The following is a 14,254-nucleotide window of genomic DNA, read 5'->3' as shown; positions in this document are numbered from 1 at the left end:
GGATCTTCCCAACCCAGGAATCGAACCTGTGTCTCTCTTATGTCTTCTGCCTTGGGCCCCATCCTTTTGTTTTATGAACACTTTCTCTCAGTTTCTGGTTCTTCTACTAATTTTCACATCCATCAATGGATATTGCCTGCGACAGTTACTTCTGCAGTGTTCTAACAGCGATTTCCCCCTCTCAGTTTAATCAAGACAAGCTGAAGATATTTAGGGTTTATTATTATTTTTTTCTTTCACACAGACTTTGATTTTTCTTCCTAATTTCACAAAGTGAATGTGTTCTCCTAAAATACAAAGTTATAAAAGAGATCTGGGCTGGAATTGCAGTTCTGACTCTTTGGGTTATTTGACCTTAGGTGTCTCTGAACCTCGATTTCCTTTGCATTGTAGGGATATAAATACCTGCCTTACAAATGATCAGAAGATCTAAGTGAATTAGTGCATGTAAAGTTTTTTTTGGGGGGCTGCACTGGGTCTTCGTTGCAGGGGGTGGGCTTTCTCTAGTTGAGGCGCTTGGGGGCTTCTCTTGTCGCAGTTCTCAGGCTTCTCTTGTAAAGCACAGGTTTGCCCCAAGGCATGTGGGATTTTAGCTCCCCAACCCGGGGTCGAACCCATGTCCCCTGCATTGGCATATTGGCATGTGGATTCTCAATCCCTGGACCACCAGGAAAGTCCCGCATGTAAAGTCCTTAATATCAAGAAAGGTGGATGTTATTATTCTTGCCTCCATCAGCACCCATGTCGTCTCCTCGTGGCTTCTGGATCCTGCTTTCTAACATGCAGATCTGAAGATGACATGACCTTGTTCAGGCCTGTCTGTTGCTGCCTGTCATTGTCAGCAGGGGTTCCCAAGCCTAGCTTTTGATCAAAATGATATGAGGGGCCACTTCTTCGAGGTCAGCCCACCCTCGTGTTTCAAGGGTGTACTATCTGCTGCCTGTTTAATAAAGTTCTGCTTGCTTGATCTGTAACTGAAAAAAAAAAAAATAGGAGGCATCTTTAAAGTTCTATAGTAACCCAGCCTTACCGACTAGAATTGTGGTGGGATGGGTTCAGTCCTCATCTGCAGTCTGGCCCAGCCTTACCGACTAGAATTGTGGTGGGATGGGTTCAGTCTCATCTGCAATCTGGAGCAGTGAGGCCAGGGTCCACCACAGGAGACAGGATTCTGCAGCCCCACCTGAGGCTGATTGTATCAAGAGAGAGCCCCTGATCCCCACCATGAAAGGCCCAAGCATGAGGTTAGGCCTCAGGCTTGCAGCTCTTGGCCATTCTACTTAGTGTCTGGGTGATCTTGCTCACTTAGCTACCTTGTATATACAGCGTGCGTTCTTGTGCACCTGCGTGCTCACTCAGTTGCGTCCAACTCTGCTCCTCTGTCCATGGGATTCTCCCGGCAAGAATCCTGGAGTGGATTCCTCCTCCAGGTGATCCTCCTAACACAGGGGATCTTCCCGAATGCAGGCATCTCCTGCTTGGGCAGGCGGACTCTTTACCACTGAGCCACCAGGGAAGCCTGAGTACATTCTTGAAGACCATTGAACTTAAAGCTTGCACAGATAAAACTGCTTTCCTAGTAGGAAGGCATAGAATGATTGTTGTATGAATTTTCTTTAATGCTGCTTTTTACTCTTTTTAAACAAATGTTTAATTCTGATACATTGCAGAGTGTTTTTCCTTTTGTTTTGATTCAGTACAGATATATATTGTGAAAAGATGGTCAGAATAAGGTTAGTTGACACCTCTATTGCATCATAGGCAGAGAACAGAGGTTGAGTGACAGCCATTCTAGAATTGATTAAGGTCAGACTACCTCCAGTTCCTAGGAAGCTTTGACCAGAACCTTGCAAGCTTCACCAGGATCCGAGCAATGTTATAATGATAATAATAGCCTTTGTCAAGTGCTTGCTATGGGCCACGCACATTTTATAAGCCTTTATATTGAATTTTCTGCCAAATGAAAGACCCACAGATGCCTGGTATCTGGACTTAGTGCTTTGTCTCCCGACCCACCTGTGCTTGCTGCCCTGTATTGACCTCCAGGCCAGCCTCCAGGCCCTCCTCCGCCTGGTCCTTCTGGGCATGAAGCCTCATGGTTGTCCCTAGCTGTGCTTGTCCATCTCCAACTCTCGCCCACCAAGTCTTTCTCATTGCTGCCCTTCTAGAGCAGTGCTGTCTCAGACCAGTGTGCCAGTGATGACCCCCGACTATCTTGTCCAACTCTGGAACTTTCTGACTCTATGATTCTGCTGAGAGGCATCTCCTCCTACAGGAGATACCTGTATTATGTTGTGTTATGTTTGAACACAAGCACCTTGAAATATAAAGTAAGTTCTGTACATAGATGGATAATAAAACAATTGACACGTAGACAGATAATTTGTTGTTAAACGCTCTGGAGATGGGGGCACTGCTGAAAAGTTCACAGGTATCTCCAACCGAAGTTTACTGTCTCCTGTTGATACCCTGAGTTAAGAGGGTCACGTTACTAAATTCTGAGGAATTCACTGTGAGAGTTTAAATTGGGCAGAGATGAGGGATAACAGCAAATTAAGAGATCACCCTTTTCCTTGACTCCTGCCTTTGGTTAGCCCAACTGAGAAGTTAAGAGTTGACTTCTGTCATCTAAAATTCTACCTTTCTGTGGGTGCTTCTATTTCTGGAATATTCACCCCAAAATTATACGGTTTGTCGACTAAAAATGATGGACAATGTGAGAGTTGCTAGTTAAGTTTTATTTGGGGCAAATTGAGGACTGTAGCCTAGGAGAAACTAGCTCAGATAGCCCTAAGAGGCTGCTCCAAAGAGGTGGTGGGGAAGGACAGTGTATATGTGATTTTGGTAAAGGGATAACACGTGCAATCAAGCATATATATATGTGTGTGTGTGTGTGTGTGTGTGTGTGTCTGTGTGTTTGGTAGAAAGTTTCTGCTGGTCTCCTGAAGCTTCTGCTAGTCACAAGAGTCAGTCACCATGCAAACCCCAGGGTCCACTTTCCTATCCATCCAGGTGGAAGCCAAGGCCATAAATTAGTACCACAAATCCACTGAGTCCCATTTGGTGCAAACTAGAGTCGGACACGACTGAGCGACTTCACTTTCACTTTTCACTTTCCTGCATTGGAGAAGGAAATGGCAACCCACTCCAGTGTTCTTGCCTGGAGAATCCCAGGGATGGGGGAGCCTGGTGGGCTGCCGTCTATGGGGTCGCACAGAGTCGGACACGACTGAGCGACTTCACTTTCACTTTTCACTTTCCTGCATTGGAGAAGGAAATGGCAACCCACTCCAGTGTTCTTGCCTGGAGAATCCCAGGGATGGGGGAGCCTGGTGGGCTGCCGTCTATGGGGTCGCACAGAGTCGGACACGACTGAAGCGACTTAGCGGCTGCAGTGACTCTCTGGTCATCTGACCCAGTCAGTTCCAAACCCATTACTGTCTCTAAGGGTAATAATATGTAGGCATTGTTCATAAGGCACCCAGTCTAGATTCCCAGTGTTATTAGGCTGATTATCCTTAGTGTGATTTAATTGTTCCCAACATTGAGGAGCTTTTAAACTTGAATGACCAAAGCCTGTTGTTAACTGTCTAAGCCCATCTCATAATATGGGGGATTTCCTTTTAATAGACGAAAGGTCACAGTTATTGATTGAGACTTGGCTTGATGTTTTGATTGAGCCTTCTGAGCTGAAAAGAGACTTTAAATCTATGACCACGGTGAGAGCAGGTATTATCAATTGGCTGGGTAAGAGGATCCCATCTATGAGGTTGGTGCAAGTGTAACTGCAGTTTTGCATTGTTGAACTTTGCCATTTGATCTTGGAAATACATTCTTAAATAAATATGGTTATGCTATATTAATAGCAATCATGAGTAGCCTGGATAGGATTAAACTTTCTTCTGAAATAAATTTTCTAAGGGCTGTCAAGTCAGCTTTGGAGGGGGGATATCCACCATGTAACCCAGAAGTACTAGAGGTAATTGACCACAAACCCAACAATTTGGGTTGATTTATAAAATTAGCATAGAATCACGTCCATGATATGAAAACATTGGATTCATATGCAAAGGTCCAAGAGGTCATGGAAAATTATACATGACCATAGGAGTCAGGTCCAGCATCTGGGGTAAGCTGTCTACTTCTGATGTCGTCGTCTTCTCGTCCTGGTGTGAGTGTAGTTCCTCCTTTTTTTGAGGGTCCTTTTAAGGTGAGTTTGAGGTCAGCATTCCTCTCTATAGACCAGTCCAGTGTAGCAGCCCTTTTTAGTGGGAAATATGGGTCCAAGAGTCAATTTCCTTTAATTTCGCTGCATATGAGCTAGTTAAGAACACCTGATTGGGGGCCTTTCCACCTGGGTTGTAGTGAGTCCTTTAAATGATGTATCTTCCAATATACCCCGATGGCTCAGATGAGAAAGAATCCACCTGCAGTGCAGGAGACCTGGGTCCGACCCCTGGGTCGGGAAGATCCCTTGGAGAAGGGAATGGCTACCCACTCCAGTATTCTTACCTGGAAGAACCATGGGCTGAGAAGCCAGGGACCCCATGGATTGTAGCCCACCATGGTGAGCACACACACCACCACCCCCCCGCACAACCCCCAGGTGAAATAACTTGGGTCCTAGAGGTGGCATCCTGGGTTCCTGGGGATGCTCCCTTCTCCCGTGTGGCTGATCCATCTCCAGTCACCCCATCTTTGTCCATCCACCTCTAACCCTTCAGACTCTGTTCCCGTCACAGGGAGGCAGAGCCAGATGGGCCCAGCCGGGTCAGCAGAGGCCAGGGATTCTTGGAAGGCTCAGAACATTCCCTTCCTGGGAGGGAGCAGAGGGTTTGAGGTACTGCAAGGGGCCACAGGCAAGTGCCTAATACCCCCATGCCTTCCCAGGCAGGAGAGAGCCCTGGGAGGGCAGCACGTGTCGTCTGGCCCTGAGGGGCAGGTGAGCCCTGGACCTGGAGTGCCTCTGGACCTGTCTCTATTCCCACCTCACTGCTCCAGGGTTCACCTGCAGCAGGAATGAGAGGTCTCTGTGGTTGGGAAGATCACGGGATGAAAAGACGGGGCAGGGACCCAGGCTTAGCTGCCTTGAGGATCCAGTTGCCAAGGAGCCTGAGGGCTGCACCTCCAGCGTGGGGATGGAGCAGGCCAGGGGCCAGGGCGGTGGGGTTCCAGGCCGGCTCTGCCTCCATTGCTCTTGGCCCCAGATCACCGGGGATGGAGGGAGCTGGTCCCAGTGAGTGCTGTCCGCACTATGTCCCCAGAGACCTGGGGCCTGTGGCTGATAGCAAGGTCAGTGGGCAGGGCCCTGGTCCCTCTCCCCATATTAAAAAAACAAGAACTCAGGATCCTCAGCCACTACGGGAGGTCCTAGAACCAAAAGAGACTTCCCCAAATTTGTCTGCACTCCCTGAGGAGGGGGATGGGCTCGAGGGGCTGCTGCTGGTACCAAGGTTCAGGTTTCTCATAGAGTTCAGGGAAAGGAGGGAAGTCCTCTCTGGGGCTCCTCGCTGGTCGCCATAACTGTCGACTAAAAAAGATGCTCACTGTGAACGTTGTGAGTTAAGTTTTATTTGGGGTTAAATGAGGACTACAGCCTGGAGACAGTGCCTCTGATAGCTCTTAGAAACTGCTCCAAAGAGGTCGGGGGGGACGGACAGTGTATATGTGATTCTGGCAAAGGCGGAGTACATGCCATCAAGCACGTATTTTTTGTTTTTTTTTTTTTTTCTGGTAGAGTTTCTTCTGTTCTTGTGGCGCTTCTGCTAGTCACGAGATACAGTAACTAGCAGATGGATTTTAGTGCTTTTCTGGATATGAGCAAACAACGGGATATGAGGGAAAACCAGCTCCTGAAAATATCTGACCACCATCCGAAGACCTTCCGTGTCAGTTTCCTGGTGTACAGAGTGCCTCATTCCTGACCTCCACCCTAGACTCCTTGGTGGGGGGTGGGGAGGGTGTCAGAGGTCAGCCGCTGCAGCATCACGTGACTTCACCATTGTAGAGGTACAATAGATGGCAAGCACCCATGCCAAGTGCCCCTTTGTGGTTGACGGGTTGCACTCTCTCTCTCTCCCCTGGTATTCATTCCGGGTGGTTTGGGAACCTGACTTCTCTGAAGGAGTCCATCTCCAGACTTGCTAGTAAAGGGTGAGCCTAGACGTTTTTTTAAAAGGGGGTGCTGTACCTTTAAATTCTGAAAGTGAACTTGGCTCAGGAAGGCCACTAGTCAAGGTCCAGCCCCTAGAAGAGAGAATAGCTGCAGACTCTGCATCCTCCGCTGGGGCAGGCTGGGGCAGGCTCCTGGCGGCATGGCAGGGAAGCTGGGGGTCCTCCTGCTGGCCCTCGTGCTCAGCCTGGCACAGCCAGCCTCGGCCCGCCGGAAACTCCTGGTGTTTCTGCTGGACGGCTTCCGAGCAGACTACATCAGCGATGAGGCCCTGGAGTCCTTGCCTGGGTTCAAAGAGATTGTGAGCAGAGGGGTCAAAGTGGATTACTTGACCCCGGACTTTCCTACTCTCTCTTATCCCAATTACTACAGCCTCATGACCGGTGAGTACCCTGTCTTCCTCGGTGCAGAGGGCAGGCTGGAGTCCATCAGGAACAGTGAGCTCCTGGCATTAGAATCGTGTGTAAAGATTCAGTCTGCCTTCATCTTTGGGGACCCCAGGGATAGGCAAGAAGTGTGTGTTCTCAGCTGAGATTCCTTTTTTTGTGAGTGCATGAATGTGTTATTTTCTTAAAGTTATTCCCTAGGACCTGTTTTGGCTTCGCAGTGTGGAGAACAGAGGACTCTACAATTAGATGATGGTTAAAGTGGTTATTTGTTTTGCAAATTAAAAATTCTAGCCAACTCCGTATTTTCTAAGTTGAAATTTAAAAAGCCAACAGGTCTTCGTTTGGATCAAATTCCTTCTGTCCCTTTTACTCTGCAGTCATCTGTCATCCTGGAACTGTTTTGGCTTGTTGGGCTATGAAAGTTACATGTGGGATTCCTGCATGACTTGGATGGAGGGAGTATTCAGGTCCTATCCTAAAGTATTACTTCGCAACACTACTTGCTCCTTCTTTTGCCTTTTTGGGCCAGGTAAAATGACATGGAGAAGAAAAAATTGACACATAGTTCAGATTCCTGTTTTTAACTTCTAGCATCTGTCAAGAAAACAAAACCCAAATCCCCAGCTCACCCAAACTGGGCCAATGTTTGGGAAAGCTGACTTTTGCCTAAAGATGACCTTCACTTGGGATTGCAGACACGCCGAATGTGATTCCACGAACTTGATCCTCTATCTGTGTCATACAATGTACATCCTGAAGGCACAGTGGGATTCCTATCTTCCAGTTTGTTTACCAGTTAACCATCGTAAGGGCCAGCAAAAGGCACTCAGAAAGAATTTAGTGAACTGTCCAAGGACGCTGTTGAGAATGCATTGTTATTGATGATGCTTATGTAGGATTTAGCTCTGTGCTCTGAGCATAGGGAAAAACTCCATGAATTATGTTAACAGGAAGGGAATGAGAACTTTGGTATCTTATTATGGATCTTCACAGAACAGCAAAGCCCCAGGATTCTGGAAAGACAGATTGCTGTGTCTGACTTCATACATGGAAACCGAATGCATGTGTGCATAAAAATGTTATAAAATGAAGCAGGGGAGAGAGTTTGGGAATTAGAAATAAGGGCATGGAGAGGAAAGAAAATCCAGACTGCACACAGCATGGAAATTATTTGCCCATTTTAAAACGTCTCCCTCCAACAGACAAATGATCAGCATCTCTAAGATCTTCTGGTCCTCACTTGGCATGGCTCTCCCCTTGCAGGGAAGGAAGCCACTTGCTGGCTGCTGGGCCACACATAGATGCTATTGTGTGTCACAGCCCGGCTTCCACTCCGTCCGTCTGGGGTTTTCACACCCGCAGACCACCCCCCACACCAGTTGTCTTTCAGAGTCTTGCCGGGAGACTCAATTCACAAACTGCCATGTGAGCTTTTCTCAGTCTCAGTAAAAGATGAACAAAATCCAATCTGAGCAAGCCAGACTCCAGGGAGCAAAAAGGGACTATTACAGTCTCCGTGGAGAAGCCAAGCCAGTGACACGACCCTTTGTTCGTCAGACCCCCCCGTTCCTGATATCCCCACAAGGACTAATTGGCACAAAGTCTTAGTCACGCAGACACTTTCTTGTCAGGCTGTGGGTGTAGTCTAGTCTCTGGTCTAGTCGTGACAGAAGGGCTCTTTTCATGGGGGGACAGTGCAGATCCCAGGAACGTTTGACAGAGATCTTCTTTACTTTCAAACTTGCAGGCCTCAAAGTTGCAGCACTGGGGCTCAGTTGTTGCCGCTCCCGGGCTCCAGAGCACAGGCTCAGCAGTTGTGGCGCACGGGTTCAGTTGCCCCTGGCATGTGGGATCTTCCCGGACCAGGGATTGAACCCGTGTCTCCTGCATTGGCAGGCAGATTCTTTACCACTGAGCCACCAAGGAAGCCCCCGCCTCATTTTTTACTTTATGGAAGCAATATTACGTATAGGCTGTGTCCCGCAGCATATGTTCATGTGCAGATGTCCTTGGGTGTGGCTTGTCTTTTACACACTGAGTGGACGTAAGGCTTGGAGCAGGACTGTGGGCTGGGCAGTGCCCGGCCGTGAGGCTGCTGTCATGTCCGCTGCCCTGGAACTGACTCAGGGTGAAATCTAGACTATTTCCCCCAATGTCCGTGCTTATTTTCCCACCTGATATTGAAAAATTCCTCTTTTTCATATATATATATATATATATATATATAAGGAAGGATATATCTGTTGGGAAGTGCACTTAGGGTTTGAGCGTTTGAGCATTTCATGAACCAACAAAAGAATCACGCTAGATCCCTTCGGTACCGAAATACACACTCTCTTAAGGTTCCTCAGAATTCCTAAGACGGACTATGATCTCACTTCCTTACGTGAATTATTGTCCATGAGACATAAAGCCCTCGGTGTTCTCTTTGCGTAATGAGGAATGATGGGTTACTGGAAAGAACTTGGCCTTGAAGCTGGGAGAGAAGCTGCTTGAAGCTGTGGTGGGAGTCCTCGCAGGGTCGGGAAGACTTCAGGCACAAGTCGTCACAGTGCCCTGAACCTCAGTTTCCTTAGTTTCTGGGTCCTGATCAGGCCAGAATCTCAGCTGCTGCCAGCAGCAGGCATGAAATGAGAAAAGGTTAGGACGGGCACCTCTTGGGAGGCCTGTGTGGCTGCGTGTGTCATGTGCTCAGTCATTTCTGCCTATTTGTGATCCCATGGACTGTAGCCCTCCAGGCTCCTCTGTCCATGGGATTCTCCAGGCAAGAATATTGGAGTAGGTTGCCATTTCCTCCCCCAGGGGATCTTCCTGACCCAGGGATCGAACCTGAGTCTCTTGCATCTCCTGCATTGGCAGGACTCCTTACCACCAGCACCACCGGGGAAGCCCAAAATGTATTTGCAGCAGGACAAATATGGCTTCCCTGGTGGCTCAGCAGTGGAATGGCCAGCCAGTGCAGGAGATAGAAGAGACTCAGGCTCAGTCCCTGGGGTGGGAAGATCCCCTGGGGGAGGAAATGGCAACCTACTCCAGGATTATTGCCTGGAGAATCCCATGGACAGAGGACCCTGGTGGACTACAGTGGGGTCACATAGGGTCACAAGGAGTCAGACACGACTGACTGAACTACCAAGTAAAGAGCTGGGAGGCTGCGTGCTTCCCTCCAGACACCTGAGGGCATCAGTGGCAGGGCTGAGATCACAGGGCAGGCTTCAGAGGCGCAGATGTCACACAGGAACCAGCACAGCGCTGACTCCAGTCCTGGCATGTCCCGAAGGTGGTGCGTGTGACCTGGGATCCACAGACAGAGGTCTCCTTATGACCAGTCCAGGAGGCAGCCAGAGCCTGGACAAAGGCACTTGATTAATCATCTACTGGAATCAAGGCAAAACCAAGAAATTTAACTACTTAGAATTAATATCTGTGCTGGTACAGTTCTGACCGCCCTCCTAGAAATGCCACCTGAAGCAAATTCTTCCCAGACTGCAAGGCCCCACATTCTGGAGTGAGGGATTATGGGATAAGGTAAGCTTTTCCTTGCTTTCAAGAAAATAGCTGATTTAAATTAAAACCAGCTGTCACTTGGGCCAAAGGAAATCAATGCAGATAGTACTTGAGAAATCAAGTTTTGAAAAAAGCCCACATCCTCAAACTTCTGCAGAATTCAAGGCTTCACCTGGGGGGTCTCTGTGAGCCTCCAGCACAAGCAGCGTGGACTTGGCCTCCAGGCTCCCTGGCCTCCCCTCCCCTGGGTCTATTTTACACATGCTAGAGTATACATTGGGCTTTCCAGGAGGCACATTGGTAAAGAATCTGCCTGCCAATGCAGGAGACACAGGAGATACACATTCAATCTCTGTGTTGGGAAGACCCCCTGGAGAAGGAAATGGCACCCCACTCCAGTATTCTTGCCTGGAGAATCCCATGGACAGAGGAGCCTGGTGGGCTACAGTTCGTGGGGTCACAAGGAGTCAGACATGACTGAGCACACATGCAATTGCATATGTGTCAATGCTTCCTCCCCCTCTGTGTCCACATGTCCCTTCTCTGAATCTGTGCTTCTATTCCTGCCCTGCAAATAGGTAAATCTGTACCATTTTTCTGGCTTCCATATATATTCATGTGTGTTAATACAGGATATTTGATTTTCTCTTTCTGACTTACTTCACTTTGTGGGACAGACTCGAGGTCCATTCGCGTCACTACAGTCCTGTTTATTTTTGTGGCTGAGTAATATTGCATTGTATATATATGTACTACATCTTCTTTATCCATTCTTCTATTGATGGATGTTGATGCTTTCATGTCCTGGTTACAACACTAGTTACAATAGTAACTAATGCTGCAATGCTGTGCCTTGAGCATCTATTCTTTACAATGGGCTGTAAGTGAAAAGTTGAATTTGAGGCATGCCCTTGGAGCAGAACTTGCTGAGTATGAGTGAATATGGAAGAGCTAAGAGGAAGAGAACCTGAGTCAATTCCAAGGCTACAAGAAGTTCAGAAGTCTCGGGCTCCTATGGGCAGAGATGGGAAAGCGTGGATAGCTGTTTATTTGATGAAGTCAATTTTCATCAGACTAGATTTCAGGTTGGATTAGGATATTCACCTGGACTTGGCCCTTGAGGGGATCAAAGACAGTAGAGTGAAGGAGGGTTCCAGAAACTGTAGAAAAATGAAAGGAGTCCAAGAGAGAAATTGCTCCTGTGGGTCCCAGTGGACCCCGTACATGGACTTGTCTTTCTACTTGCCCCACAGCTGGTAGAGGATACTTCTCACAGACACACAGTTAAATCTGTCTTCTCAACTGCATGAACTTTTGTCTGAATTTTGTCACTTACTTCCCGTTTCCACTTTCACGTTTCCACTTAAAACTACAGTGTGTGTAGTGAATGCTGAGGAGTGGGTGTGCGAGGTGTCTGGGTGGCCGAATCGGTTAGGAGCACTCAGAGGCTCAAACCTGGAGGAAAAAAGCGCATTCCCAGAATTTACAAAAGTAATCTCTCTTGGCGAGTCATTATTTCAGCTCCCACCACCAGACCTGTCTACACTGAAGTGCCACTTTTCGAAAAGCCTGTTTCTCTTGGCATCCACGGTGAGGCCAGGGCGCTCTTGTTACAGGGGTTCATCTGGCTTCAAGAAACACATTCCCAGCAGGAGGGGCTGGCGAGGGTGGTGGCAGAGCTTGAAGGCGTGCTGAAAGCCTTTGATTCTGAGCTCAGCAAACCCTCCTTCAGGAGGTTCCCCACACAGAGCCAGGCAGTCTCCACCCCAGGTGGGTCTCCCGTCTCACTCTCCTTTCCCCGCTGCTGACCGATGGGACCTCAGGCTGCTGCCTAGGCTGCTCCATTAAGGCTGCTTTGCCACAGACGGGTTAAAGAACACTTCAAATGGATTCAGAGGGAGCCTGAGTCAGCAGGTCAATGTTTATTTCAGAGACACTTTGGACAACACCTACTCGGGTTTCAGAGTCCCCATCCCTGAATAAGGCCATTGTGTCCATGGTCTCCCAGGCGGGGACCCCGGGGCAGGTCTGGGGTTCCTCTGGGTCCTGTGTCGGATCTGGTGCTTGATCGTGACCTCCTCCTGTCTTTGGCCCTTTCCCTACGAGGAGAAGGGGCTTGAGAGCTGGGTCACGGAGTCATGCAGGGTACACGCACCTGGATGAGAGGTGCCCAGGCTGAAATCGCAGACAGGCTTGTGTGAGGGGCCCTGCCCATCCTTCCCGCCCCGAGGAAGTGATTCCCCCTGGGTGCCTGCCTGTAAGATGGGGCGCTCCTGCAGTGCCAGGACAAGTGGGACCTAGAGCAGAGCGTCCCAGCCAAAAGGACGGCCTCCCTCAGATGCGGGGGGCTGGAAGCTGAGCCATCGTTTCCGGTCTTTCCTGCCTCTTCATCCATGCTTGCCACTTGGCTGGCGCCCTTCAGCACTCCACTCTGTCCTGGTGGGGCTTACCTGCTGGACGGCTTTTGCTTCCTCCCTCAGCCTCTCGAACATCTGCCGAGATGTGTAAGTTGAAGTAGAGATGGGATCCAAAGAAGCCTTCTGTGTAGATTTCATCAAGATCTGGTCAAGGGGGAGGTGGAAGCCTCTAGAAGGTTGTGTGTGGTGGGGGTGGAGATGGGGGTGTTCGGGGCTCAGCTCAGCTGTCCTCCCCACTTCCCCGGGCCTGGATGATCCTAGGAGGATGGCTGCTCTTCGTCACGAGCCTCAAATAACCTCCCTGAGTTCTGATGGAACAGATAAGAAGGAAAATCATGTTCCGGAGAGTTCACTCTCAGACTGTGTCAACAGCTGCTGAAAGCTACAATAATCCAATGAAAACAAAAATGCCTTTTTTATTTATCCGATTCTCAACCACCTGTTGGACTTTTGAACCCACCAGCCAGCTGCGTGGTGATTCACGCCTCGGGAGATTCCATCAGTGGACACAGACTGGTTCCTACCCTTCAAATGCAGGGATCACTGGGGTTTGGTCAGCCAGTCGTGAAACCCTTTTGGGGATGGAACTCTGGAGAGTGACCTCTTTACCTCCCCGTTTTGGTTGAAGGCCTCTCCTAGAATGTCCTGTCTTTCCCTTGGCTGATACACTTCTTACTTCTGGAAGGGCTCTACTCCCATCCTCCCTGCAACCCCCCGGCCTCAACCCCAGCCCCGCCGCAGCTGCCTTCCAACCCATCTTTCTTTTTCAGGCCAAAGTAAGATGCCCCCCACCCCCCATACGGCCTTGACCCACAGATGGTCACATTTCAGAGCTGGGTAGTGCTTTGAGAGCCCATTTTCATTCATTTGCTGATTCCTGGACCACCTACTGTCCGAACCACTGAATCTGGTAATTATTACAGCAACATATAACTTTGACATAAATTCATAATGTATGTTCGTGTATGATCACTTCTTATGCAGGCTATGCGAACGTTTTCTAGGTGAGACTGCTCCTCCAAAGGGACGTGTCCTCTGTCTTGGATGAGCTTATAATGAAGCTGAACAGCTCAGTGTGTGTGGAGTCACAGGCCAGGACGGAATAGGCACAGGGGTTGTGGGGACCACTTCTGAGGAGGTTTGCTGAGGTGATGGTATTTGAGTAAAGCCTGAAGGACGTGAGAAAGTGAAAGTGTTAGTCGCTCAGTCGTGTCTCTCTGCAACCCCATGGACTGTAGCCCACCAGGCTCCTCTGTCCATGGGATTTTACAGGCAAGAATACTGGAGTGGCTTGCCATTCTTTTCTCCTGGGGATCTTCCCAACCCAAGGATCAAACCCAGGTCTCCCACATTGCAGGCAGACTCTTTATCACCTGAGCCACCAGGATTTGAGGGAGGAGTTGAAACCTGGAGAAAAGGCTGGGTGGGGGTGACTGGCATCACTCAAGCCAAGGGGCAGAGGCGGGAATGATGGAGCATTTGGAGAGCAGAGGTAGGCTTTGAGACAATTGCTCTGCTATTTCTGAGCTGTGTGGATTTGGACAAGGCTGTCCAAGACCAAGGGGAGAGTTAAAGAGCCTGGGAGTCAAGTCTCCGGAGTGGACCTAGGGTCAGGGGTCTGATAGGGAACTGGCAAGACTAATTGAATGTGGAGGATCAGAGAGAAAAACAATTTCAGGATTAGATAAGAATTTGACAGAATTAGGGGAAGATGAATAAGTCCATCTGTATGTAAAGTGGATCCAAGTTCACAAACTTGAGTATATTGG

The 14,254-nt window shown here is 48.9% G+C and overlaps 1 protein-coding gene across 1 annotated transcript in view; it reads left to right on the top strand.

Annotated features, from left to right (window-relative positions):
• Window positions 1-6,063: 6,063 nt before the first annotated feature.
• ENPP6 (ectonucleotide pyrophosphatase/phosphodiesterase 6) overlaps window positions 6,064-14,254 on the top strand; it is an 80,648-nt gene continuing 72,457 nt past the window's right edge. The window contains exon 1 of the mRNA XM_010835751.1: window positions 6,064-6,555. Coding sequence (XP_010834053.1) covers window positions 6,315-6,555 — 241 coding nt within the window. The 5' untranslated portion in view covers window positions 6,064-6,314. The remainder of the gene's footprint in view (window positions 6,556-14,254) is intronic.

The sequence above is a fragment of the Bison bison genome, unplaced genomic scaffold (assembly GCF_000754665.1).
Source record: "Bison bison bison isolate TAMUID 2011002044 unplaced genomic scaffold, Bison_UMD1.0 scf7180017864050, whole genome shotgun sequence".
Taxonomy (NCBI): domain Eukaryota; kingdom Metazoa; phylum Chordata; class Mammalia; order Artiodactyla; family Bovidae; genus Bison; species Bison bison.
The sequence above is the reverse complement of the archived record's forward strand: the minus strand, read 5'-3'. Positions and strand labels throughout refer to the sequence as shown.